Source organism: Nannobrachium achirus (genome assembly GCF_963921795.1).
Source record: "Nannobrachium achirus genome assembly, chromosome: 10".
Classification (NCBI taxonomy): domain Eukaryota; kingdom Metazoa; phylum Chordata; class Actinopteri; order Myctophiformes; family Myctophidae; genus Nannobrachium; species Nannobrachium achirus.
In genome coordinates this window covers 33,738,387-33,764,973 of record NC_137819.1, presented here as the reverse complement: position 1 = coordinate 33,764,973, position 26,587 = coordinate 33,738,387, and the positions used below count along the sequence as shown (strand labels likewise).

Genomic DNA, 26,587 nt, shown 5'->3' with positions numbered 1-26,587 from the left:
CATTTGCACATTATAACTACACCTGGCGGTCTGTTAGAAGTCATTAGAATTTGTAATAAGTGCATAACTTAAGTTCAGGGAATGGGCCTGTCCAACCAGGTCCTGGACACCTAAGGCTTGATTTATGCTTTGTTATATGATGGTGAAAAATAGCAGATCTACAAGCTCACAACATGTATCAGTGCGACCTCGTCCCCAAGTTCTGCTTATGATGCTATGAATCATTGATTGCTCGCCTTTAAAATGTAACGTTTCAAATAATAAATAGTCAAAGAGTAGCACATTTATTTTAAACTGAGACCACAACATTGCAGTAAGTATGTGATGTAAATATGTTCAAATATGGCTAAATGCTTAAATTGTAAATAATGTACAAATGAGTCTTGCTTTCTATTCAATTCATTAGCTAGTCATGTTTTTATTCAATTTAACACTTACAACATAATCAGCAGGTCCAATTTTTTCAATGTTTTATCATTAGCCATAATGGTAAAATAAAAATGTTCCACCCTCTCTCATGTTGTACCTCCGTGTACCCCCATCGGAGGAACCTTGGGGTAGACGGCAAAGTTTGCAATTCCACAGAGATTGTTCTTGTTCCTGGCCATTCGAATGTAACCTTCTTCGCCCCATCCAGTCCCATAGCTGGAAGCATAACAACACTCAGTATACTTGATTATAAATACCTGGCTAGACTGACACTGAAAACATTCTAGATTCTATATTCATTTTCAGTTTATCTCCACTTTGGACGTTTCAGAACTGATACTAAAATTCCAAGCCTTTTTCAAAGGGGGCCACATTAGGGGGCAGACTACATCTCCTGACCATAACAACGTCACATACATATGCATTGCATTTAAACAATTTTATTTAACTATCATCATCAATATTTAATATTAATGGCCTTTTGTCAGGTGTGCGCTCTGAACAAAACACAAATAACTCAGCCTTATTTGTAGCCAGATATGCAAAGTAAAAAATACAATAAAATAGCCTTTCTTTGACCCCTTCATCATGAGACAGGGAACAAGGAATCCTAACAAATTATACTCTGGGAAAATATTCTTGTTTGTTGGTGCTTTATTGACGGTGCTTTATAATACAATTTAGGAATGAAGCCACACTTTGGATACCCCCGTTGTAAGGCTCTGGCTTCTATGTTAGATATTTTAATCTCTTTTGATCCATAACACATCCAAGGATGGAATATAAATGTTTTAGCATTAATATGATTCATTCACCTGTTTTTTACGATCCAGTAGTCTTTTTCTGTTTGGTTGTCTGTACCATAGCCCACCACTAGTACAGCATGATTTGCATGTGTAGAGCTGCAGTCTTTCACATCATATACACCTGAAAGATCAATATGGTTAAATATGCACCCGAAGGTCAACAAATTTGGTGTATATTAGGAAGAATGACACAGTGCCACTGTAATCTTCTAAACATCACGTGTCACACTTTGTCCCTGACAGTAAAATATTCTCACACGCACAAAATCTGATTTTGATTCTATTTACTGACTGCACACTGACTGGACCTATCTTATGTACGTGTCATTTTCGATGCATGGTGTCTCAAACGTACCTCCTTTGTAGTTGTGAAAAGATGTCAGGTTGCCATCGATGATTACAGCTACAGGCCCCACTGCTGCAACACTATGCATCAAAGTGTTCTCAATGCCACGTGGAAGGACCTGGTATCCATAGCAGTATGCAGCCCTTGCATACTGGGAATAGCGGCATTCCCCGTTCTTAGACAAATGACAAATCAAAAAGAGATTATTAACACTCACATTCTCTTCGGTTTACATTGTAATTACGTCATAGGCATCGGAAGAGGCAAATCATACTGTACAATGTACATATTCTTTAACATAAATAAGCAAATACATATTTTATTTTCAATGCATGGAATTTAGAAATGTTTGCTAACATTTGAATAACTTATAGTGCTACAACATTCAATCTCACAATGCGTCACATCACATTATGAGCTTGTAGATCGGCTATTCTTGAAATAAGGCTTAATTGATCATCTATTTTTGTAAGTTTTGGTCCTGGGGGAGAAAAAGCTTTAAAAAAAGGAGAGAGAGAAAAGAAATACTCAAGTAAAGTACAGATTTATTTTACTGAAGTACAGTACTCAAGTAAATGTACTTAGTTACTATTTACTATCCCCCACTGTATTAAAGTTTTCATTGTGTCAATTTTATATTCCAAAGGAATACAACCAATTTATCAGTCAATGTATTAGGCCTGCTGCAAAAGAAGAAGAAAAAAAAAAGACATTGAGTATACTGTTGTGTTGGTAGCCTATTATGAAGAATGCTGACAATTCATTTTCAATTTGTCTTTCTTTTTTTGTTGCAGCATAGCTACACTTTGCTTATGTTAAGCTCAACAGAATTGTTTCTAATACAATATACAGTATATATAGAAGATAACCTTTCTTTCATAGGGGTAGAATATTTCTGAGTCGACGCCTTTGTTCCGTATGATGTAGTTGAAGGCTATGTCGATATTTCCACCTTTGCAGCCAAGGTTTCCATCCTCGATGCTGCAGTCAATCAGGTTTTGTGGACTCAGGGGGATGAGGATACCTGTGTATCTCTTCATTTGGCCCTCAAGGGCCCCCAGAGCGGCGAATGCCCAACATGACGCACATTTTGTTCCCTTTGGAGTTCACACAAAACAGAGAAAGAGACACATTTTAGAACAATCATGCTTAAAGGAGTAGTTCACCCCAAAATAACTTATTTTCTATTGATTACTCACACCATGGAGACTTGAGTTCAATAATATTTTTTTCTAATTTCGAAGACACTAATTTGATTATAGTAAATTTACCCCCATTGATGCATTTGGTGTCTCTATGGCATTAGTAATCAATATAAAAAAAGTAATTTTGGGGGTGAACTACAGTATTCCTTTAATGCCACTAGGTACCATTTAGAGCAAAAAGTTTCTCAGTCGGTGGCTCAGGACCAAAATGTTGATCGCAGTGGAACTTGTTCGTTGACAAAATGAGATATTTCCCTACTTCAAGTGAAATGCTGCATTTGGGTTCTGGTGCAAAACCAGTGCAAAACCAATCCCTGTCAGTGTAATTATACACTGCAAAATATACACATTGAGTCAAATGAACTTGGAGGAGTTTCCAGTGTTGCTCAATGCTTATCCCCTTATCTCACACTGTGGTGTACCTGGTTTCGGACTGGGCCGACCCTGCCCCTCTTCGTCCAATTCATACGCGGAGGCGTTGGCCCTGTTAGCTCAAAGGTCACTTTGTCATAATGAATATGGCTGTCCATCTTCGCACCATTCAGCTGTGAGTTGATCTCCTCTGTTGTCTTGACAGACAAAAAGATTTTATATAAATAAATGCCATGTGTGAGCACATTTTAAACCTGATCTTTCACTGACCGAATGAGTTATTTGCTCTTTTCCCTATGCACTCTGGCACTTTCACATTTAAAGTATATAGTCGGGGATCCACATGCCCTAAAGCTCAAGGAATAGGGTTGAACCTGTGATGTTCTGCCGCACTTTTTATTTCTGTTTTATCTATTAGTTTGGTCATTAAGGTCCACAGAATGAGAGGCCTGCTCTGCCGGAAACATCGCGAAAAAAAGTTATGGCCGTTTGTATATTCACTGTCCCATTGACTCCACTACACAGGAAAGGAAATATATTATAAAAAATAAAAATTCTGCTTTAAGTAGCATCACTTTTCACAGTCATCACAGTGATGAGTCATCACTTTTGACACTTTTGTTGGTTTGTTTTCTAGCCCAAGGAATGTTTTTTGTGCAAAACAAATGCTTGCAATGGATTCAGAATCATGAAAACCCTCCATTTTGACCCCTCACGTGCTACTTAAAGCAGATTTTTTTCTTGTTTATAATATATTTCCTTTCCTGTGTAGTGGAGTCAATGGGACAGTGAATATACAAATGGCCATAACTTTTTTTCGCGATGTTTCCGGCAGAGCAGGCCTCTCATTCTGTGGACCTTAGTGACCAAACTAATAGATAAAACAGAAATAAAAAGTGCGGCAGAACATCACAGGTCCCCTCCCATTTTGAGGGACTGGATCCCCGACTAATATGTGTTTGCTTATATGATAACAATATCCATACGATTAACACAATTTGGATGAATCAAGTACAGTAGCAGAAATGTATTATCAAATTAATCTTGGAATTTGCGTTACTAAATATCTGTAATGTGGTGACACATTTCACTATTGCAATTTGGTGAAATTGCAGCAACACTTAAGTGGTGTAGGTACGGGCTGAGAGAGGACAGACGTACCATGTCAGCCAGGTGGTTGAGTCCCATGGTGAAGGTGTGCAGTCCTGCTGAGGCCTCCTGGTTGTGTTTCACTATCAGCTTCAGGTTCTTCTCCCAAACCGTTCTCCTGTAGGCCATCTCATCCTGAACCAAGCACACATTGATTAGTGTGTGTGTGTGTGTGTGTGTGTGTGTGTGTGTGTGTGTGTGTGTGTGTGTGTGTGTGTGTGTGTGTGTGTGTGTGTGTGTGTGTGTGTGTGTGTGTGTGTGTGTGTGTGTACATGTAAATTCTACTGAGAAATAGTCTAACTACCCAGGTCAATTTGTGTGTGTGTGCGCGCTCTCATTACGGCCATTTTGCTCATACAGTATGTCACACTCAGGGTGGAGGTAAAACACAGCAAAATGTAGTATAACTGGAGCCCTCAAAGAATACATGGTATGGTTACTGTATATATTTGATTGTATTTTATATAGCATGATTTGTTTTAATTCACATTGCCCAGGTTTCACCTGTGTGAGAGTGTTGTGATGTGAGAGAGAAAGCATTGTGTGAATGTGAAGTATTTAATATCATACCTGATCCTGGTAAATCTTCTGATGATTGGTTTTCCAAGCTTCCCATTGCTCATTTAAGTCAGAGAACAACTGACTGAGAACAGGAACGGTCAAAAGCAGCACAGCAACCAAGATGCGCATGCTGATAAACAATAAAACATGATACTGGTGGGGACAATAATGATTGGCAATGTTTTGAAATTCTTCATAAATGGTCTGCAAAGATCACAAACCAGCAAAATAACTCCTTCTACTCCCTTTCTACTTCTTATATCGGCAATTAGGTTACATTATAAGCAAAATAAATTATAAACATTAATACTTTACATAATAATCTTCTGTATTAACTGTATTATTAGTCAAGTATTCATAAATATAATGCTTTATAACAAAAATTATAATGCTTATAAAGCATTATGATGACAGCAAATCAAGTATCATAATAAAACTACAGTAATTCTCATACTGTAGTTGTAAAATATTTGAACAATTTGATAATTTATTATTATACGGTATATCCCTGTTCTTATAAATTATAGTGAGATTCACTATAATGTTCATTCAATGCTAGTTTGTGGAGGTGTAGGCATGTTTTGTATTGTTCTTGCATAGCATTAATACTATTTTCACTTTACTAGCAGTATGATTATTTACAAGTGCACACAATTAAGCAATATCTGTCTATAATCTATGTTCTTAACTCTCATCTACATGACTGAACTTTGAACTTTGATTTGGACCCTCCTCCCAGAGAACAACATCATTATTAATGCATCCCTGTTAAATATAATATTGCTGCAAGCAAGAGAAATACTCATACTCATCAAACATACCTTTCTGTGGGTTGTGGTGGTCCCTTGTTTTGGAAAGAGCACTCAAAGCTGCCTTTTATCATGCTGCACTGCAAAATCTTTGGTGTTAATTTGAACTCTTGAGAGTGTGGAAATGGATCCATTTTACAATAAATGAACACTCAGAATTTTACTATGTAGGAAATGTTCACACATACACGCCAGGGGAAGTATAGTTTCCTGATACCACTTGTGGTCTTCAGCAACTCTGTGAATTCACTGCTCTATCATGTCATGTGATGTGAATCTAACAAACATATTGTCCACAGTAACACAATGTCATTATACTCAGGTCTGTTTAGACTTCCTTTGTAATTCAAAAAAATATTATTGTAACAAAGCTGCTGTGATAATCCACTTTAACACAAGCAGTCTGTGTTGTGGAGCAGGCCTGCAATTTAATCAGAATTATCACTTTAGGTGCAAGGTCACTTGTCAATTTTCCCAAAGTCCTTGAATTATTGAACATCCTAGCAGGGCCAGGCACAGCGGCCCAAGAGCTCAGGGAGTCTCTAGTTGCTGTTATTTTGTTTGTAATCTTTGTAATGTTGCAAACTGTTGGACCAAACAGTGCCACATTTTAGAAGCCAAGAAAGTAGTGCACACATTTCAGTATTCTTTCAATATTTAATTTCATAAAATGATGAAGTCAGTAGTGGTCAGATCGGACTGAAATCTTTGCACAGTATGGCATCATATAATATGCCATAGATGACTGACATGTCATAGACTGGCCACATGATGCATGATACATTATGAATACCCTGTACACCAGGGTTCCACAATAGGCGGCCCGCGGGCCATTTGCGGCCCGTGGGGTCTACTGTCTGGCCCACACCAACCCCAGAAATAAAGAGCAGCAACAACACTAGTATATCATCGTTGTCGGGGGGGAAACCTCGTATCTCCAAATTTGTACGTTCTTTCGCAAATCATACAAGGCCGTCGCACAAAAGTAGTGAAAACAGCAGATCTACAAGCACACAACGCCTCGCACCGCGAGGCGTTGTGTGCTTGTAGATCTGCTGTTTTCACTAGTTTAAATCATTTTTAAAATGATAAATTCAAAACGAACGGTTTTGGACATACAAGATTTTCGCTGGAGTAGTGGGAACGCCACCGTCGCCACCTTTCAATGTTGTGGCCCTCGGCTTGGTACCCTAGACATAATTCGGCCCTTGGGGAAAACTAATTGGGGAACCCTGCTGTACACATACACACACCATGATGTGTGTACTGTGGAGACTGTGAGAGTGAGACGTCTCTCAGAAGGACAGCAGGCAGGCCTGCAGCAGTGGTGGAAAAACTACTCAAATGTTTTACTTAAAGGGATATTTCACTTAGAAAAATAAACTTTTGGTCATTTTATCATCTAATCAGACTTTTATTTACCTTGGACAGATTTTAATTTGCTTCATTCCGTTTTTTTTTTAGTTATTTGATATAAATGTTATCTGGTCCTCCCTCTTCAGGGCCCCTCCCTATAATAATTCTTTGGGAAAATGGAAAAAATTAAATACGATAATAAATTATTATTAATTATTAATTAATTAAAAATAAATGGTTATCAAAAAAGAATGGGTGTTTTTAATGAATCTATCATGGTAAAATGGAGTTTGAAGTCACAATGGGTGTGTATGGGTAGAGGCCCTGGGCCTGGAGGACCAGATAACATTTACATCAAATATCAAAAAACTGAATGAAGCAAATTAAAATCTGTCCAGGGTGTTCATAAAAGCCTGATAGGATGATAAAATGACCAAAAGTTTTTTTTAAAGTGAAATATCCCTTCAAGTAAAAGTATCAATACTGCAATATACAATACAGAAATACTCTGTTACAAGTAAAAGTCCAGAAGTAAAAAGTACTCTTTGTGCAGAATGTACCATTTGAGGTTTTCAAATGTATAAAAACTAGAATTTTGCGGCCCTTCGGGCCGCAAAACCCTAGAGTAGATGTTTGTTTTTCAGTGTATGTGTGCCGAGTGTGTGACTGCGTGTGTAGTGTGGCTGGAATGTTACACCCCATTTGGTGACCTATAGAATTTGTTACACCGCAAATGGTGACCTATAGAATCGAGTGGCACCCACGTCTGTAATGTAAACAGACGTTAATAAAGTATTGGTGAGGCGATGACTGTTTGATTTGCGTTGTAGATGATAACTATTTGAGGGGACTATTAACGCGAGTTGGCGGCCAATAGTGAAATACGGACGTTACCGCGATTGAAGTGAAAGAGAAGAGGTAGAAAGTTGTGAGCTAACTATTAGCTATTCGGCTAACTGGGGCTAACTGTTTCCGGGTCGACTTGAGGCTATTTTATACAGAGACAAAATATTACGGTAATAACTAATCCAACTGTATACAGAGGTTTGAAAACACATCTTGCAAAAGTGGCATGGGTGTTTGAATTTGTAAGCTATATTTAGTACATATGTAGTACATCTAGGCCAAGTGGTTTGATTTTAAATTAGCGGGTGATTGTTGACCCGGGAGTAGATGACTTACTCTGATGTAATTATAAAGATATTTGAAATTAGCGGATCTACAAGCTCACAATGTGTTGCATCGTGAGTTTGCGACGCATTGTGAGATTGTAGATCCGCTATTTTCAAATGGCCAACATGTATATAGGACTGAAGTGGTTAATGTCTGTTTTTGTAATAATAATCTAAACTAGACCTTACCCGTTCGAAGATATGTTCTCCAAAATATCTGCAGAGTGTGGTTTGTGGGGAAAGTTACTGTAACTGGTGCGTGCGTGAGAATATGTGGGAGCATCATAATGTAAGGAGCAGCTCATGGAGGAGTGTATATTTATGATGGATACAAATACTTTAACAGCAAATTTAGGTGAATAGAAGTATGGGGATGAATGCGCTTGCTCCACATAGTTTTTTCATACCCGTTGGAAGATGAGACACACATCAAACGCACCTGGTGAAAGCGAGAGAGAGAGAGAGAGAGAGAGAGAGAGAGAGAGAGAGAGAGAGCATGCACATTCCTAACTGTGAGAGAGAGGGGTGTGTGTGTGTGTGTGGGGCTACAGATCCCATGGCCTGGAGGAACGGACAGTAACCCTGGCAACAGACAGCAGAAAACGCTAATAAACAGCTTTAATTTGGGAGAAATGAAATTCGGGCTCCGTCACCGTCTGTATAATGCTAATGGCCAATACCATGTGAACTTCGGGATCGGTAGCTGAAGCGAGTGAATAGATAAACGTGGATAAGCGTGAGCGTTAGAGCGTGAGTTTGCTCGTTTAATAGATAGATCTACAAAATAACTAGTAACTAAAGTTTTCAAATACATGTAGTGGAGTAAAAGTAAAAGTATTGGAAATTGGAAATATTCAAGTAAAGTATAATACCTCAAAATTGTACTTAAGTACGGTACTTAAATAAATGTTCTTAGTTACTTTACACCACTGGCCTGCAGTATACTTTAATGTGGGTTAGAGCTGTGTCTCATGCTTCACAATAGCCTACTAGGAAAGGAGGAAAGGACCACAAATTGAGTTGCATAAAGTCTTGAAAAGTGTCCTTTGTTTCACAAATTTTAAATTTACAATACGTATATTAATAAATCATCAAGGGAGGAGAAAAGAATGGCCAACAATTGGTTGCTGTGTATGCGTTCTACTCTGTATGTTTTTCTCAGCTTTTCTAAGTAATGCAAGCAGCTTCTGGAAACTAAAGCTGACCACAATGTCAGGGTACATTGGGTAATTTTGGTCCCATCGCTTTGTCTCTTCTCAGTAAACAGAGGTGTTAAACCCACAGTTCTCCAGTAAAGCACACGCCTTTCACACATCCAACTGTGCTGTAAATGCAAACTTGTTGACCTTATTCTGGCATGTATTTAGAGAGTCACAAATGATTAAGGTGTTTAATTGATATGAAACAAAAATATAATTTGTGTTAACAAGTGTTTAACTGTTTATCATTTCACTTTATCTGTAGGACTTGAGGGGCTAAGTACTTCATCCAATATGGGCCCTTCGACTCTGTAGGGAGAAAAAGCAAGTTCAAAACAATCGCATTAAAAGCTGTCTGAACTGGAGAAAGGTCAGACATGAGGTCACAATGATGAGGTACCGTAAATCTGTGCAACATCTTGACAACTGTGACAGGGCCTTCTCGGGTCTCCGGTCTGGGCCCACCACTTCAGCCCTGCCTACGGAACTCGGCTGTTACCTTGTTCCCAGTGAGCAGGTTGGTGCCTTGCATGGTTTCCTCTGCCATCGCCATGAATGTGTGTGAATGGGTGAATGTAATGCACAGCGCATTGGATAAAGGCGCTATACAAATGCACCATTTACCATTTACCTGCAACAAGGCTGGCGTCCCAGTTTGCACACACACCAAAAGTTCAAATATGGAAATAAGAGTTTTCTGCCCGACAGCAACATCATATTCTATAACTTCCACATTAAAAATGCATGTAAATATAAGCGGTGCATTGTCAGAATGCATATAGACGTCCCTCAAATGTTTCTGTACCTCTATTCGTATACTGTATGTATATGTTGTTTTCTGCATATTACTGTATATTGTTTGTCTTTAAATGTCTTGATGAACTGAATACACAAAAACAAGCCCTGGGCTTATTGGCTTATAAATCCTTTATAGCATTCCTTTGTATAAATATGTGCCACCGCGCCTTTTCTTTTTGCAAACTGTTAATAACATATTCGATAATACAAGCAGATTAGATTCAACCCATTAAGACCTGATTTAAAAAAAATAGATGTTTCAGTCTGCAGAGTATTATTTTTGTGTCTCAGTGCACTTGCACGACAGCGTTGTGGTTACTTGTCAGAGAGGCATTTGGTAGGAAATGTGTGTCTGGTTTCTACTAAAGTCTTCTACTAAAGACTTCCTCTTGCAGTACTAAACCTACACATTATAGGGCACAAGTAGGCCACCTGCTATAGAAACCTTTAACCACTTAAACCAGGGGTGTGCAAAGTGCGGCCCGATGACACATTTTACACGGCCCGCAGCTTCCTCCCTAAATGGTTCTACAAACGGCCCTGCAGCACCGTCAAACAAGATGTTTATAGTATAAACAATGTTATTGTGTAATTTGTCAGTATTCATGGTTCCCTGCTATTTTGTTTTACCTTGTTACACATCTGGTTACATTTGGTATTGTGAGTTATTTGTATTTAATTCAGAGCACACACCTGACAAAAGATAAATAATGATAATGATAGCTAAAATATTGTAATTGCGATGCATATGTGACTTTGTTATGGTCCGACCGAAATTACATTTTGTCAGGAGATAGTCGGCCCTTGGATGTTTCAGTATTTTCTAATGTGGCCCTCTTTGAAAAAAGTTTGAACACCCCTGCTGTATTTAATCTATGCTGCTGTTTTATCTACTGTATGTGTATGCAACATTCAGTGTGGGCCCGGATGTTTATACACATGCTGCTGTAATGTATGGTGTTAAAAGTGGAATGAGAATACAGAGTAATGCATTTTTGAATAGTTTATATGTTGTATACAGTATCATAATCATTATGTTCAACTGATTTGAACAGGATCAGTGGCATTCCAGAATTCTATTGAACTAGCCCTTACCCGTTCAAAGATATGAGCTCCGAAATGATGTGCAGTGTGTGGGTTATGGGATGTGCACTGTGCACACAGTATATGAGGGATGGAAAGTAACTTTAACTGGTGCTTGCATGATAATATGTAGGAGCATCAATGTAAGAAATACCCGTTTCGTTTAATGGCTATAGAGATACCGATCTGCATGATTTTTGGACAACATCTGTAACAGGGCCAGATATATATTTGTGAACTGAATGTTGCACACAAGAGAGTTTACACAGTGCCTACTGAAAAAGAAGTCTGTGTGTACTGTACATACAGTGTGAACCCTCATACTGTACCACCACTTCATCATTGGATAAGATAAACCTTTATATTGATCCTGGTGGTTAATTCAGAGATCCAATCAAAAGAGCACAGGTGCAGCATCTGTTTTTCTCTGGAGACTTCCTTCAGGGTAATTGTCTATGATGGAATAGTGGCAACAGAACAGATGGGACAACCTGTGGATGGTTGAGGCACCTTCATCCAGTGTTTACACAAAAATTTGTATTTGTTACTGACTTATACAGGTACAAGGAGCAAAATGTTAGGACGTGCTACATATTAAGCAATACAATAAAATAGAATGACAATAATAAAAAGATAAAATATAGACAATTATAGAACTATATCCTAATACTCAGGGACACATGTGCAGTGCACCAATGCTTTCAAAGATTTTAGTAGAAGTCGTTAGAATTTGTAATAAGTGCATAATTTAAGTTCAAGGAATGGGCCCGTCCAACCAGGTCCTGGACACCTTTATTTTGTTGTATGATGGTGAACATTTTTGAGGAACATTTGAGGAACCTTTGGGTAGACGGCAACGTTTGCAATTCCGCAGAGATTGTTCTTGTTCCTGGCCATTCGAATGTAACCTCCTTCACCCCATCCAGTCCCATAGCTGCATGGAAGCATAACAACACTCAGTATACATGTATAAATACCTAATCTATCCTAAAGTTGACATGGCTTTATCTGTACAGGGTTTGGAATGCTGGAATCTAAATGTTTTAGCATTAAGATGACTCATTCACCTGTTTTTCACGAGCCAGTAGTCTTGTCCTGTACGATTGTCTGTACCATAGCCCACCACTAGTACAGCATGATTTGCTTTTGCTGTACTAGAGCTGCATTCTTCATCATCATATACATCTGAAAGATCAATATGGTTAAATATGCACCTGATGGTCAACAAAGGTGGTGTGTATTAGGAAGAATGACATAGTGCCACACTTTAATCTTCTAAACGTGCCAAGCTTTGTCCCTGACAGTAACTCACAACTACAAAATCTGATTCTGATTCTATTTGCTGAGTGCACACTGGCCTTAACTTGTGTACAGTCATGTTAGATGCATGGTGTCTCAAACGTACCTCCTTTGTAGTTGTGAAAAGATGCCAGGTTGGCATTGATCATTACAACTACTGGCCCCACTGCTGCAACACTATCCATCAAAGTGTTCTCGTTGCCAGGGGGAAGGGCCTGGTATCCATAGCAGTATGCAGCCCTTGCATAGTTGGAATAGCGGCATTCCCCGTTCTTAAATGACATCAAAAACAGATTACGTTGTGCTGTAATTATGTCATCTGTAACGGAACTTAGTGGCACATCATACTGTACATGTTCTTTAAAGTAAAGAAGCATAAACATATTTTCTTTTCAATACCTAAATGTTCCCAGACATTTTAAATATTTTCAGAAATGATAAAAAAATATTCAAAAATAGTGCTATTTGTCAATCGACAATCACACAACGCAAAGCAAAGCTTGTAGATCAGCTATTTTCACTATAATTGAAATAAGGCTTAATTGATTTGATTGAATTGGTCTTTGTACGTTTGGGTCCTTCCTAGAAATGTAGTTGAGTAGGCTTACGTTTATTGAAAGAACAGTATTCAAGTTAATGTACTTAGTTCCACCACTGTATTAAAGTAATAGCCTCAAGTTTGGTAGCATTTCCTGTAACTGCTTTTTCTTTTTGTAATTTCACATTCCAAAGGTATACAACCAATTTATAAATCAATTTATTAATGCTCAAAAATAACTTAAAGGAGTAGTTCACCCCCAAAATGCCTTTTTTTCTATTGATTATTCACGCCATGGAGATTTGAGTTCAATAATATTTTTAGTTTTTTGTCGCATTCCTAAGACAAAAATGTAATTATAATGAATTTATCCCCATTGATTCCGGATGGGGACCCAAATGTGTTCGGGTCCCCATCCGGAATGAATGGGGGTACATTTACTATAATCAAATTTTTGTCTTAAGAATGCGAGAAATACAAAAGAATATTATTAAGTCTCTATGGCGTCAGTAATCAATAGAAAATGTTTCATTTTGGGGTGAACTACTCCTTTACTCCTTTCAGTATACTGTGTTGGTACGAATTCTGGCAATTCATTTAAGAGTGTTTCTAATATAAAAAAATAATTTATAAATAGAAGATAACCTTTTTTTCATAGGGGTAGAATATTTCTGAGTCGACGCCTTTGTTGCGTATGATGTAGTTGAAGGCTCCAGAGATATATCCTCCTTTGCAGCCAAGGTTTCCATCCTCGATGCTGCAGTCAATCAGGTTTTGGGGACTCAGGGGTATGAGGATACCTGTGTATCTCTTCATTTGGCCCTCAAGAGCCCCCAGAGTGGCGAATGCCCAACATGAATTACACTTTCCCTTCGGATTTGTGTTTGTATACATAAAAGAGAGAAAGAGAGACATTTTAGTACTACTCAGGGGGGTCCCCAAATTATTTTGTTATACAAAAAAACAATATTATGTTTATGTATTATACAAAATTCCTCAACTCTTAATGCTCGTCAGGGTGGGGGTGGGGTCCCCAGTTAATATATGATTATTTTGGTGGTTGCGGCCTGAGAAGGTTGAAAACCACTGATTTAGAGCAAGGTTTCTGAGTCAGTAGCCCTGGACCAAAAATTTGATAGCAGTGGATCTTGTTTGTTGACAAAATTAGTTATTTCCTGACTTCAAGTGAAATGCAGAATTTGGGTCCCGATGCAAAACCATTTGAGAAGAGTCCTTATGCATATTGTTCATACAAATGAACTTGGAGGATTTTACAGTGTTGCTCAATCCCTTATCTCACGCTGTGGTGTACCTGGTTTCGGACTGGGCTGACCCTGCCCCTCTCCGTCCAATTCATATCCGGAGGCGTTGGCCCTGTTTGCTCAAAGGTCACGTTGTCAAAATTAATATGGTTGTCCATCTTCGCACCATTCAGCTGAGAGTTGATCTCCTCTGTTGTCTTGACAGACAAAAAGATTTTATATAAATAAATGCCATGTGTGAGAGCTCCATTTTAAACCTGATCTTGAATGAGTTATTTGCTCTCTTCCCTAATATGCACTCTGGCACTTTCACATTTAAAGTATATGTTGTGCTTAAAGGACAACTTCGTTTTTGTTATGAACACAGGTTCATATTTTAGATTGTAATTAGAGAAAAGAAAAGATGAGCAGCAAGAGCCGGCCCCGAGCAGTGGCTGTCTCTCAAGATGAGTGTTAAAATGTTTTCATTTAATGCTTTCTATAGTTTTAGCGATTTTAGTATTTTGATTTCAGTGGGTGGGGGCATGCATACAAGTGGCTATGTCTTTTTAGACACTATATGCCGGCAATGTCTTTGTTACTATTTACACCAGCCCCCATAAGTTACATCCGCCTGTGAAAGATTGCGGTGCATCTTGGGAATGGGCTTATTGTGTCACATGCCTGGGGGCATGCATGCAAATGGCTAATTATGTATGTAAATGTGTTAAAATCACTAAAACGATAGAAAGAAGTAAATGAAAACATTTTAACAATCATCTTTTATTTTCTCTAATAACTATCTAAAATATAAACCCTTGTTGTAAAAAAACAAAGTTGGCCTTTAAGTGTTAGCTATGATAAACAATATATGAACATATGTGAATGAAAACAATCCATACGATTGATACAATTTGGATGAATCAAGTAGCAGAAATTAGGGATCCTATTATTATCAAATTGAATGTGTCTTGCAATTTGTTGAAACTACAATAAGTGGGGTAGGGAGGGGCTGAGAGAGGACAGACGTACCATGTCAGCCAGGTGGTTGAGTCCCATGGTGAAGGTGTGCAGTCCTGCTGAGGCCTCCTGGTTGTGTTTCACTATCAGCTTCAGGTTCTTCTCCCAAACCGTTCTCCTGTAGGCCATCTCATCCTGAACCAAGCACACATTGATTAATGTGTATGTGTGTGTGTGTGTGTGTGTGTGTGTGTGTGTGTGTGTGTGTGTGCGCGCGCGCGCGCCCAGGTCAATTTCAAAACACTAAGAAACTTCTATGTATGAATTTCAAAGTATACTGGGGACATGAATAATACATTTTAAGAAGGAAGCAGAGCCGAGGGCCATATCGATCTGCAAATGTCATGATTTTTGGATTTCACTTGAAATGAGGACAACAGGCTATGCTGCACATGGTTGGTCTGTCTGCAAGATCGTTCTGCCCCTCATTTTGCCAAAAATGTCATGTGACTAGAAATAGTAGATATATAGTTTTAATGTTGGACACACATTTTCATTTTCATTTTCCCAACAAAGTGAATTTTTCAGATAGGAGGTTTTGCGTTTTGGCCACGAAATCTGCTCGTGTGCCAAGATTTACAGAGTCCCCATAGTGGACTTTGGACATTGTCTGGTGTATGATGTTTTACAATAATGCTCTCATTATGGCCATTTTTCTCTTACTGTACATACAGTATGTCAAACTCAGGGTGGAGGTAAAACCCCATGAAATGTAGTATAACGGGAGCCCTCAAAGATGACATGGTATGGTTACTGTATATATTTGATTGTATTTTATATAGCATGATTTGTTTTAATTCACATGCAGGTTTCACCTGTGTGAGAGTGTTGTGATGTGAGAGAGAAAGCATTGTGTGAATGTAAAGTATTTAATATCATACCTGATCCTGGTAAATCTTCTGATGCTTGGTTTTCCAATTTTCCCATTGTTCATTTAAGTCAGAGAACAACTGACCGAGAACAGGAACGGTCAAAAGCAGCACAGCAACCAAGATGTGCATACTGAAACAATAAAAATGGCACTGGTGGGCAGTCTGGGCACAATAATGATTGGCAATGTTCTTTATAAACGGTCTACAAAGATCACAAACCAGCAAAATAACGCCTTCTAATCCCACTCTACGCCGGCCCTAATATCGGCATTTAGGTTAAATCATAGGCTAAATAAATTATAAACATTATATTTAATACTTTATATTATAAGCCTCTGTATTAACTGTATTATTAGTCATAAGCATTCATAATGCTTTATAACTAAAATAAAAACTCATTATAAAGACCACAAATCAAGTATCATAATAAAACGACAGTAATTCTCATACAGTAGTTGTAAAAGATTTTAACAATTTCATAATTAATATTATACGGTACATCACTGCTATAAATTATAGTGAGATTCACTATAATGGTCTTTTTTCACTTTACTAGCAGTATGATTATTTACAAGTGCATATAATTAAGCAATATATGTCTATAATCTTATTCTTATCTTATCTTATCTCTCATCTACATGACTAAACTTTGAACTTTGATTTGGACCCTCCTCCCAGAGAACAACATCATTATTAATGTATCCCTGTTAAATATAATATTGCTGCAAGCAAGAGAAATACTCTAAACATACCTTTCTGTGGTCAAGTGGGTTGTTTTGGAAAGAGCTCTCAAAGCTACCTTTTATCATGCTGCACTGCAAAATCTTTGGTGTTAATTTAAACTCTTGAGAGTGTGGAAATTGATCCATTTTACAGTCAATAAATGAACACTCAGAATTTTACTATAGGAAATGTTCACTCGTACAAGCCAGGGGAAGTATTGTTTCCTGATACCACGCTCTTTCTTTGTGGTCTTCTGCAATTCTGCAATTTCTTTGTGGTCTTCTGCTCTATCATGTCACGTGAATCTAACTTCAAACATACTGTGCAGTGTGCACAGTAACAAATGTCATTATATTCGGGTCTGTTTGGACTTCCTTTGTAATTCAAAGAAAACCAAAAAAGCATTTTTGTAACCAAGCTGCTGTGATAATCCACTTTAACACAATCAACTCATAAGTCATAAATTGTCTGTGTTGTGGAGCAGGCCTACAATTTAATCATTTTAGGTGCACGGACACTTGGCCTTTGGAGTTGTCAATTTTCCAAAGTCCTTGAATTATTGAACATCCTGCCAGGCCCAGGGGCCCAAGAGCTCAGGGAGTCTCTAGTTGCTGTTATTGTGTTTGTAATCTTTGTAATCTTGCAAACTGTTGGACCAATCAGTGCCACATTTCGGAAGCCAAGCCAATGTAGTGCCACACATACAGTATGTCTCATATCTCATATGTATATACAGTATTTTATCAATATTTAATGTCATAATTGTATGATGATGAAGTCAGTAGTGGTTGGATCGGAATGAAACCTTGCCCAATATGGTATCATATGTTAAATATGCCATAGATGACTGATATGTCATATGACATGTCATAGACTGGTAATATGATGGCCAAGATCCACATGGGTAGCCTGGCGTTGCTCTCATACTCGCGACTCGCGAGCAGAATTTTCATTTCCATGGGGTGGGTTAAAAAAATTATCAAAAACCTGCTCCTTGACAAGATAATTCCTCCATAGCCTGGGATCGCTTCACATTTCAGGCTTTGATCCGGTCGGGAGCGGAAACCACTGTGCGTCATGTTGTAGTCCTCAAAGACTACAATTTGGCCAGAAAGATCAAACCGGATTCAGTTTTAACCCAAAATAATTCCCCTGCACTCAAGGACATACTTTTTGGGCCTACCTAATAATCCCCTTGATGCGGCGTAGTTTTGCTTTTGGAAAATTAGTTTGGTATATTCTTCGTTTAGTCCAACTCATAGCGACTGGCAAGACTACACTAGGCTACTCGAGCATTTTAATAGGGATTGGGGAAACAAACGGGGGGAACCAAAACAAAGCGACGCCTAGGTCAAATGATGTATAGTGTGGTCATGCTTCACAATACTACTATAGAGGAAAGGACCACAAATTGAGTTAGAGCTGCATGCAAAGTCTTGAAAAGTGTCCTTTGTTTCACATATTAAAGTTTACAATATATTAATAAATATGAATAAATAATCAAGGGAGGAGGAAATAATGGCCAACAGTTGGTTGATGTGTACGCGTTCTACTCTGTATGTTTTTCTCAGCTTTTCTAAGTAATGCAAGCAGCTTCTGGAAACTAAGCTGACCACAATGGCAGAGGGTACAGTACATAGGGTTATTTTGGTCCCATCGCTTTGTCTCTTCTCAGAAACACAGAGGTGTTAAAACCATGCACGGTTCTCCAGTAAAGCACATGCTTTTCACACATGCAAGGCGTGTCGACATGTTTCATGTTCCAACTGTAAATGCAAGCGTGTTGATCTTATTCTGGCATGTATTTAGAGAGACACAAATGATTATGGTGCTAACAACATAATTATGTTAATAATTTGCTTTGGTTACATCATATATTTTTTACTTTGCATTTCTTATCGCATAGTCAAAGGGCTTTGTCTTTCATGTCAATAACAGACCCAATAGTCCTACTCAGAAGCCTAAGGAAGAGCCTAAACTATAGGGCTGGGCAATATATCGATATTATAAAGATATTGTGATATGAGACTAGATATAACTTGAGGAAGACCGACCAGGTCGAAATGCGTCCGTTGTTCTCTGTCCAGAGAGGTAAATGTGAAAAGGATTTCCTTGTGTGCTGGCGACCTCGTCTTTGTCTTATGTACAAGAGTGTCTGGTACAGTATTTGGCACTCAAAAAACATTTGTAGAGACTCCGAGCACTTGTCATCTTTAACAAGTGAACACCCACAATTTCCTTCAAGTGGAGCAATGACATGAGTTGAGAGAGATGAGATGAGTGCAGCACTATGAGTGAGAGTACCCAGTTTGTTTGCCAGCAGGATGGTTGAATACTTTTGCAAGGAAATGTATTTTACTGAATGCATATCATAACAAATGTCATTGCATGCTGTTCATATAGCGTCTTTATTATAAGCGTCTTTATTTTAAATATCTTTAATGTTTCCTAAACTTGCTGATGTATAAACCTAGTCATGTACCTTAAACATAATAGGGGAACTGTGAAAACTTTGGTTGGGTGTTCCATTGCCAAGTTCAGTTTTATAAACTTGCTGCTGTCAGTTTAGGGTAACATTGAACAAATATTAAACTAATGGGTTAATATAATACCATTAATGCTTTGATAGTACAAATATTTTGTACTTGCAAGCAGTTTCCCTGATTGCTGTAGGCTACATGAATATAAACCCTGTATTCTATAGACAATCTGGGTGACAGTCCCCCAACTTCACACTATGGGGTAGTCGGCATAGTTCGCAATGCCGCAGCGGTTCTTGTTCCTGGCCATTCGCATGTATCCTCTTTCACCCCATTCAGACCCCCAGCTGGAAGCAGAACACACAGTTTGAATGTTTGTTATTATAAATACCTGATTAGATTTACAGTGAATAAAAACATTTGGTTTCTCTCTACTGACTGATGGTTAAGACTATAGTTTCAGAACTAATATTACAATTCCACTGTTCAGGCTCCAGCCTCTGTCTTATCTTAATACTCTCTTTTGAGCCAGAGCACAAGGATATGAGCAGGACCTATCTATCGTCTATTCCAAAATCTAGACTAAAGGTGTCTTGGCTCAAGTTGGCTGTATACTAGGCTTTGGCATGCTGGAATCTAACCAGAATGGGGGGGGGAAACAATTAACCAAAAGATACATCTACTGTATATGAGGAGCTTGAAAATGCTTTTCACTAAGATGACTTATTCACCTGTTTTTCAAGAGCCAGTAGTCTTGTCGTTGTCCTCCTCGGTATGTTGTACCATAGCCTACCAATAGTACACAATGAGTGGCGTGGTAAGTGGAGCGGCAGGCTTTGTCATCGTATACTTCTGAACCTGAAAGATCAATATGGTTGAAAATGCACCTCATGCTTTGCAAAACAAGGAAACAACAAGGTGAAAACACTGTGCAACATTATCTCATCTATGCTAAACAAGTTTATACAGCACACTTTGCCCCTGAGAATAAATATCTTCTCATTTCAATAACTTGTGATCTGCAGCCACTGTATTAGCAGCATTAATCGATTTATTTTGTTTTGTTGTTTGCTGTTATTATTCTTTGCTGTTTTGCTGCATTGTCTGAAGGCAGCCAAACAAAAATATGTTTTACTCTTATGTACCTGTACAAAAGATTTAACAATAAAGTACAACCTTGAACCTTTGAACCAATTAATGGCAATAGTAATAATTTGGTAATACATTGTATTTATATGTAATTATTTTATTCTCATTTGATCATCCATGGCAACATGTGGCTCACTCCAGATGGGTGGCTAAGAAAAGCTTAGCTAATTATTAATATGTGCAAACTAAAGGATTTATTAACCTGAATTGTTCCTAATTTAGACCGGTATATTCAAAAGGCATAGTTAACTGTTAATAAGCGCATAATAAAGGATTTCTTAAAGCTCCTCTGACACGCCCCGAAATTATCATAGTATTATTATACAGTAGGTCATGTGGTCTCTCTGAAAACAGTCTGAAACTGCACACAACCTATGTATGACTAGTTCGGCTAGTTCGCGAAAATGTATTTTATATATAAATCTGTGTATATAAAAATTATATTTCCACACAAATCTGGTTGTTATATCAACATTGTTCATGTGGAAATGTCTGTTCATGCTTATTTATTGAAATGGCAAAAACTCTAAAATGAGTCCCCCTCAGGGTCTCCATGCGAGAGGGCAGGCTCTCCTTGCCTAGCAGCCCTCTAGACCAGCGCAGGGGGAGGAGACAGCCTCTTCCTGGCCGGGAGAAATGCTGATTGCACAGCATTTCTGAAACTATTCATTTCGTCAATATATATACAGTACCGGTATATCCTCCTTCAAATCAATTACTTATCTCAACATCGTTCATAAGAATTTTTTTTTAGTCTTATATATTGAAACTATAACACTATGGTGCTGGCCAATAGCGTTAGAATGAGTTCTCCTGTGCGAGCCGGAAGTTAGAGGGGGGCTGCGGGTGATGGGAAGAGAATGTACAGTAAAGCCCATATCAGAGTCGGGGGCTATCCACCGCGGTGTAGTGCCGTGTAGTCTTTTTGAGTCATAAAACTACAACGTTAACGCTCAAAAAGACTACACGGCACTACACCGCGGTGGATAGCCTTCCACCGCGGACCCGACTCTGATACGGGCTTTAGTACATTAAATTAATTTGATTGGCTCATTGCGATTGCCTACAATTACATCATCAAAATATTAGAAAATAAAAGAACAGTTTTTTTATGTTTTTAAAATGTCAGCGGCCGTTTAAGCTTAATTGTTCCCACTTTGGACTAGCCAGGTAGTTTTCAGAAGCTGGCACATCAATTTACTGTTGGGTCATTTTACCATAGCTTTGTATGATTGGTTTGACTGCAATCAATTAAATGACCCAATGAAATCAAATTAAGCTATATAGGAAAATGAATCAGAACATAAAACAGGTATGCCAATCAATCAAAATAAATTAAAAAAGTCTGAGTATTCCTTTTAGGGACTTTATACTGAAAAAACGCAGCATGAAATGCAGGCAAGGTGTTTTTTTGTTAATTTTTAACTATACAGTATATATAAGGTACACTGCCAGTAGTACCTCAATTTCTTTTCACATATTTTTGTGTTGCATTATAAATCTATCATGCACCAACAACTGGGCAAATGGTGCAGATTACTATTTGCTGAGCGCTGCTCACTGGTTGGCCTTGTAGTTACTTGTGTAAAGTTGTGTGAGATGCATAGTGTCTCAAACATACCATTGTAATACTGCCAGCTGGTCAGGTTGGTAAAAAAGCACACAGATACTGGCCCCACTTTTGCAACAGCATCCTTCAAATCATGCTCCCTGCCAGATTTAATGCTCCTGTATCCATTGCAGTATGCAGCCTTTCCCCTCCTGGAATAGCGACATCCATTCCCATCCTTAGGCAAGTGAAAAAAAAAAAAAAAAAAAAAAAAAAAAAATAGTGTTAGTGTACTTATATGATTAAGAGTGAAGATGTCTTTTATAGCAGGGCTATGCTTTGCTTATCTTAAGCTTAACAGAATGGTTAATTTACAATAAAAATACAGAAGACAACCTTGGCTTCGTATGGGTAAAAGCTCTCTGAGTCGATGCCTCCGTTGCGTTTGATGTAGTTGAAGGCTTTGTACGGCCATCCACCCCTGCAGCCGTGGTTCTCCTTATTGCAGTCAACCAGGTTTTGGGGACTTAGGCGTATGAGTTTTCCTGTTTTTCTCTTCGTTTGTCCCTCAAGGGCCCCCACAGCAGCGAATGCCCAACATGACCCACAATGGTAACCCTTTGGATTTCATGGATGTTTGGGTACACAAAAGAGGTGAAGAAAGAGAGCCATTTCAGAATCATTCATGCCAAATTTTACAAGTTACACTTTCAAGCAAATCGCAATTCTCAACCAATGTACTGGGACCAAAGATTGAATCACAGTGGTTCTTTACATGGTTGCAGACAAAGTGAGTTATGTTGTGTTATTCAATAGCTTAGGTTTGGCCCTGACTTAATGGGAAATGTATGTCCTGGTGCAAAACCAGTTGAGCATCACTGCCTCAGTGTGCAGTCACTTCTCTGCAAAATGCACATGTTTGTTTGCAGGCCATGATCACATGTACACACAAGTATCTTTTAAACATATTTTTGTCCTTCGTTTAAAATAAATCTCATCTACACGAGTCACAACAGATAAAAAACTGCTGCCTACTCCATACTTATAATGTGAGAAACAACTGTTCATGTCTGTCCACACGGCAACGCGAATGCAGCGTTTAAAGAAAATCTTCACCGTGCCAGAGTTTTCAAAAAACAAATACAGTGTTTGCATGTGGACAAACTCCCCAAACGCCGTAAATACCCTTGTACATGTGGACATGGACTAACTCAATTGCTTATTTCATCTCTCACTATGGTGTACCTGCATTCGGACTGGGGTGACCCATCCTTTCTCCCTCCAGTCCACTCTCCGAGGCAGTGGTCCTGGTGAGCCACTGATGTGCTTGAATGTCACATTTTCAAAATGAATAGGATCTTCCTCCATGACACAATTCAGCTGTGTGTTGAACTCCTCTGTTGTCTTGATAGACAAAAATTGACCATACATTAATTATAATGCAATATGTCTCTGTTTTAGACCTGATCTAGTCCTTTTCTGGTCCCAATAATGAGCTAAGAATGTGCTGTTCTTTCTGTGCATTCTGGCACTTCCAGAACATATTTTATTGTCATCTACACTAAAGCCATGGAAACAAAGTAAATACAACAAACTAATACTGTATGGAAATCAAGAGTGTGAAGTATCTGGCAATAAGACTCAACACATTGTCAGAAGAATGGAATGTATCAATACAGTGTGCTGTTGCTGTTGTGGGCATGAGGACAGACATACCATGTCAGCCAGGTGGTTGAGTCCCATGGTGAAGGTGTGCAGTCCTACGGAGGCCTCCTGGTTGTGTTTCACTATCAGCTTCAGGTTCTTCTCCCAAACCGTTCTCCTGTAGGCCATCTCATCCTGAACCAACAAGCAAACATAACTGGTGTCACTGTTTTGAAAAAAAGAATTGTGTCTAGCTAAATGGCATTTCCCCATTCAAACTAATGGGCTTTTTCATTCATTTTGCTCAGGTTTCACTTGTGTAAGAGTGTGCATCTTAGAGAGAGACAATTCATGCAAATGTAAAGTAGGTAAAGTATTTAATATATTACCTGATCCCGGTAAGTGTTCTGATACTTGGTTTTCCAATTTTCCCATTGTTCATTTAAATCAGAGAACATCTGACCGAGAACAGGAACGGTCAAAAGCAGCACAGCAACCAAGATGCGCATGCTGAAACAATACAGATGACACTGGTGGTCACAATAATGGTTGTATACAGTATGATTTAGCTTTTACCTCAACAAATATTAAAAATCCTCAAACTGAAATATTTAATGAATTACAAATAATATTGACCCTCCACATTTCCCTGCAAATTATCACTGATATCAATCAGAAAACACTTTACACTGCCGTGATTCTAAAGTCTAAGAAATTAACGTAAGGACCCTACTGTATGTCATGGATGTCAGCAACCACAGTACAACACCACTGATATAGCAACACATGTTTTTCAGAAAACTCTTTAGAAGACATTTTTAGAATCACGACCTTAATGGATTGAGACAAAACAAAGCAAGTCAATTATGATTTTTGCAAAATATACTATTCAGCAAAACCAAGGATTCATGTTTTAGTCATCGCTGCTGAGCCTATAACACATCTATTCAATCTGTTCTATTCAACAACTATTGAACATTTGATACCAAGTTCCGGTTTAATAACAGCATATTGTCCAACCTCTTGTTTTCTGTCTCAGTAAATATTTTCTATGCTCTTACTCACATCTACACTGTACTGTAGGCCTATATCTATGTGACTAAACTTTGACTTGTACTGGAACTTCGCTCCCAGTCAGAGTATAAGAAAAAATTGTCAAAACGTACCTTGTTGAGATAAGTGGGCCCCTTGGGTCCCTTGTCCTGGAAAGAGAACTCAAAACTGACTTTTATCATCCTACACCGCAAAATCTGGAGTGCTAATTTAACACTTAGAGTGTGAAAGTGGACCAATTTGTATTCTCTCAGAGTGAAATTAGCACTAACATTTTACTATAGAAGATTACACTTACCAGGGCCATTAATTAGTCCTGCCCCTTTGTGGTCTGTCATGTGAACACTATTTCAAACATGCTGTGTATCATATTGTCATCATACTCTGTGTGTCCATTCTTTCCTTATACACATTGACATTGTTCTTTATATTTGGTGAGATTATTTAAATAGCCTATGTTGTGGAGCAGGCCTGCATGGAATGTCAGAATTTTAGGGGCATGGCCACTTGGCCTTTGGAATAATCCATTTTGTTGAGGGCACAAAGGCCAAAGGCCAGGGCAGGAAGGCCATGAAATGACACAATGAATAATACATATTGTAACTGTCAGCTAAATACATAAATGCACTGTTTATTTCTTATTGTTATGACCAATATTTTTATAAACCCCAGAAAAGCACGGTTTGATTAAATATAGATACTGTATAAGATATACAATACAATACAATACAATACAATACAATACAATACAATACAATACTACAATACAAACACAAACAAGCCCATTCATGAGTATCACAATGAGTATCAAAGCCATGTCAATATTTATTTTAAAATTGGCACTTATGTACATTTTCAATTAAAAACTTAGTGCTAGTTCTGTTAGCTTACCCCCCCCCCCCCCCCCCCGCCACACACACACACACACACACACACACACACACACACACACACACACACACACACACACACACACACACACACACACACACACACACACACACACCCACAGGATTCTTAATAGGACTTGTTGTTAAAGATCCCTAAATATTGGGGATCTTTAACAACCAGTCCTATAAACATAAAGATAGGTATTTCTATTTCTAATATGGTCTATATCATCATCTTCATCAACATTACTGCTAATTTAAAGTATTGCAATACTCTCTCTCTGTGTGTGTGTGTGTGTGTGTGTGTGTGTGTGTGTGTGTGTGTGTGTGTGTGTGTGTGTGTGTGTGTGTGTGTGTGTGTGTGTGTGTGTGTGTGTGTGTGTGCTTGCATGCGTGGAAAGAGGAAGCGCAATCATTTTAGTTTTGTCAGTTAACACCCGTAAACGATAACAATGTGACAGCCATTTTCAGTTGGAGAAAACTCAGCAAGTTTAATGAGAAGAGTCGAATGCAGTACTACGAGTGAGAGACGACCGGGTGACGTGTGTGTGTGTGTGTGTGTGTGTGTGTGTGTGTGTGTGTGTGTGTGTGTGTGTGTGTGTGTGTGTGTGTGTGTTTCTGACATACTGTTGGCCACATTGGAGAAAACATCACTGTATATATGTAGAGCTGTATACAAAGTCTTGAAAAATTTCACATACTGTATTTAAGTTTACAATATATTAATAAATCATCAAGGGGGAGAAGAGAATGGTCAACAGTTGGTTACTGTGTACGGTGTACGCGTTCTACCCTGTATGTTTTTCTCAGCTTTTCTAAGTAATGCAAACAGCTTCTGGAAACT

At 38.4% G+C, this 26,587-nt stretch overlaps 2 protein-coding genes across 2 annotated transcripts; both read right to left on the bottom strand.

Annotated features, from left to right (window-relative positions):
• Positions 1 to 318: 318 nt before the first annotated feature.
• Positions 319 to 5,703, bottom strand: LOC308292576 (cathepsin K-like). Its single transcript, XM_080734957.1, has 8 exons — positions 5,690 to 5,703; positions 4,878 to 4,998; positions 4,320 to 4,442; positions 3,209 to 3,355; positions 2,451 to 2,678; positions 1,591 to 1,756; positions 1,245 to 1,356; positions 319 to 645 (listed from the first exon to the last, which is right to left on the bottom strand). The coding sequence occupies exons 2-8, from the start codon at positions 4,995 to 4,997 to the stop codon at positions 516 to 518; spliced, it is 1,026 nt and encodes a 341-aa protein (XP_080591083.1). The 5' UTR covers position 4,998; positions 5,690 to 5,703; the 3' UTR covers positions 319 to 515.
• Positions 5,704 to 11,347: 5,644 nt separating this feature from the next.
• LOC308292977 (cathepsin K-like) lies at positions 11,348 to 24,981 on the bottom strand. The gene is made up of 12 exons (XM_080735403.1): positions 24,967 to 24,981; positions 24,190 to 24,310; positions 23,873 to 23,995; positions 23,402 to 23,560; positions 22,553 to 22,774; positions 22,229 to 22,394; positions 20,252 to 20,316; positions 15,396 to 15,518; positions 14,435 to 14,581; positions 12,691 to 12,856; positions 12,353 to 12,470; positions 11,348 to 12,219 (listed from the first exon to the last, which is right to left on the bottom strand). Exons 2-12 carry the CDS (start codon positions 24,307 to 24,309, stop codon positions 12,078 to 12,080), a joined length of 1,551 nt encoding a protein of 516 aa, XP_080591529.1. The 5' UTR covers position 24,310; positions 24,967 to 24,981; the 3' UTR covers positions 11,348 to 12,077.
• Positions 24,982 to 26,587: the final 1,606 nt, after the last annotated feature.

Coding starts and splice junctions, on each gene's coding strand:
- LOC308292576 (XM_080734957.1), bottom strand. CDS start 4,997: ATGCGCATCTTGGTTGCTGTGCTGCTTTTGACCGTTCCTGTTCTCAGT. Junction 2,679..3,208: donor TCGGCCCAGTCCGAAACCAG/GTACACCACAGT, acceptor TGAACTCCAAAG/GGAACAAAATGTGCGTCATG. Junction 1,757..2,450: donor TCTACCCCTATGAAAGAAAG/GTTATCTTCTAT, acceptor CATTTGTCTAAG/AACGGGGAATGCCGCTATTC.
- LOC308292977 (XM_080735403.1), bottom strand. CDS start 24,309: ATGCGCATCTTGGTTGCTGTGCTGCTTTTGACCGTTCCTGTTCTCGGT. Junction 20,317..22,228: donor CAGCTGGCAGTATTACAATG/GTATGTTTGAGA, acceptor TTGATCTTTCAG/GTTCAGAAGTATACGATGAC. Junction 12,220..12,352: donor TACTGGCTCGTGAAAAACAG/GTGAATGAGTCA, acceptor GCTTCCATGCAG/CTATGGGACTGGATGGGGTG.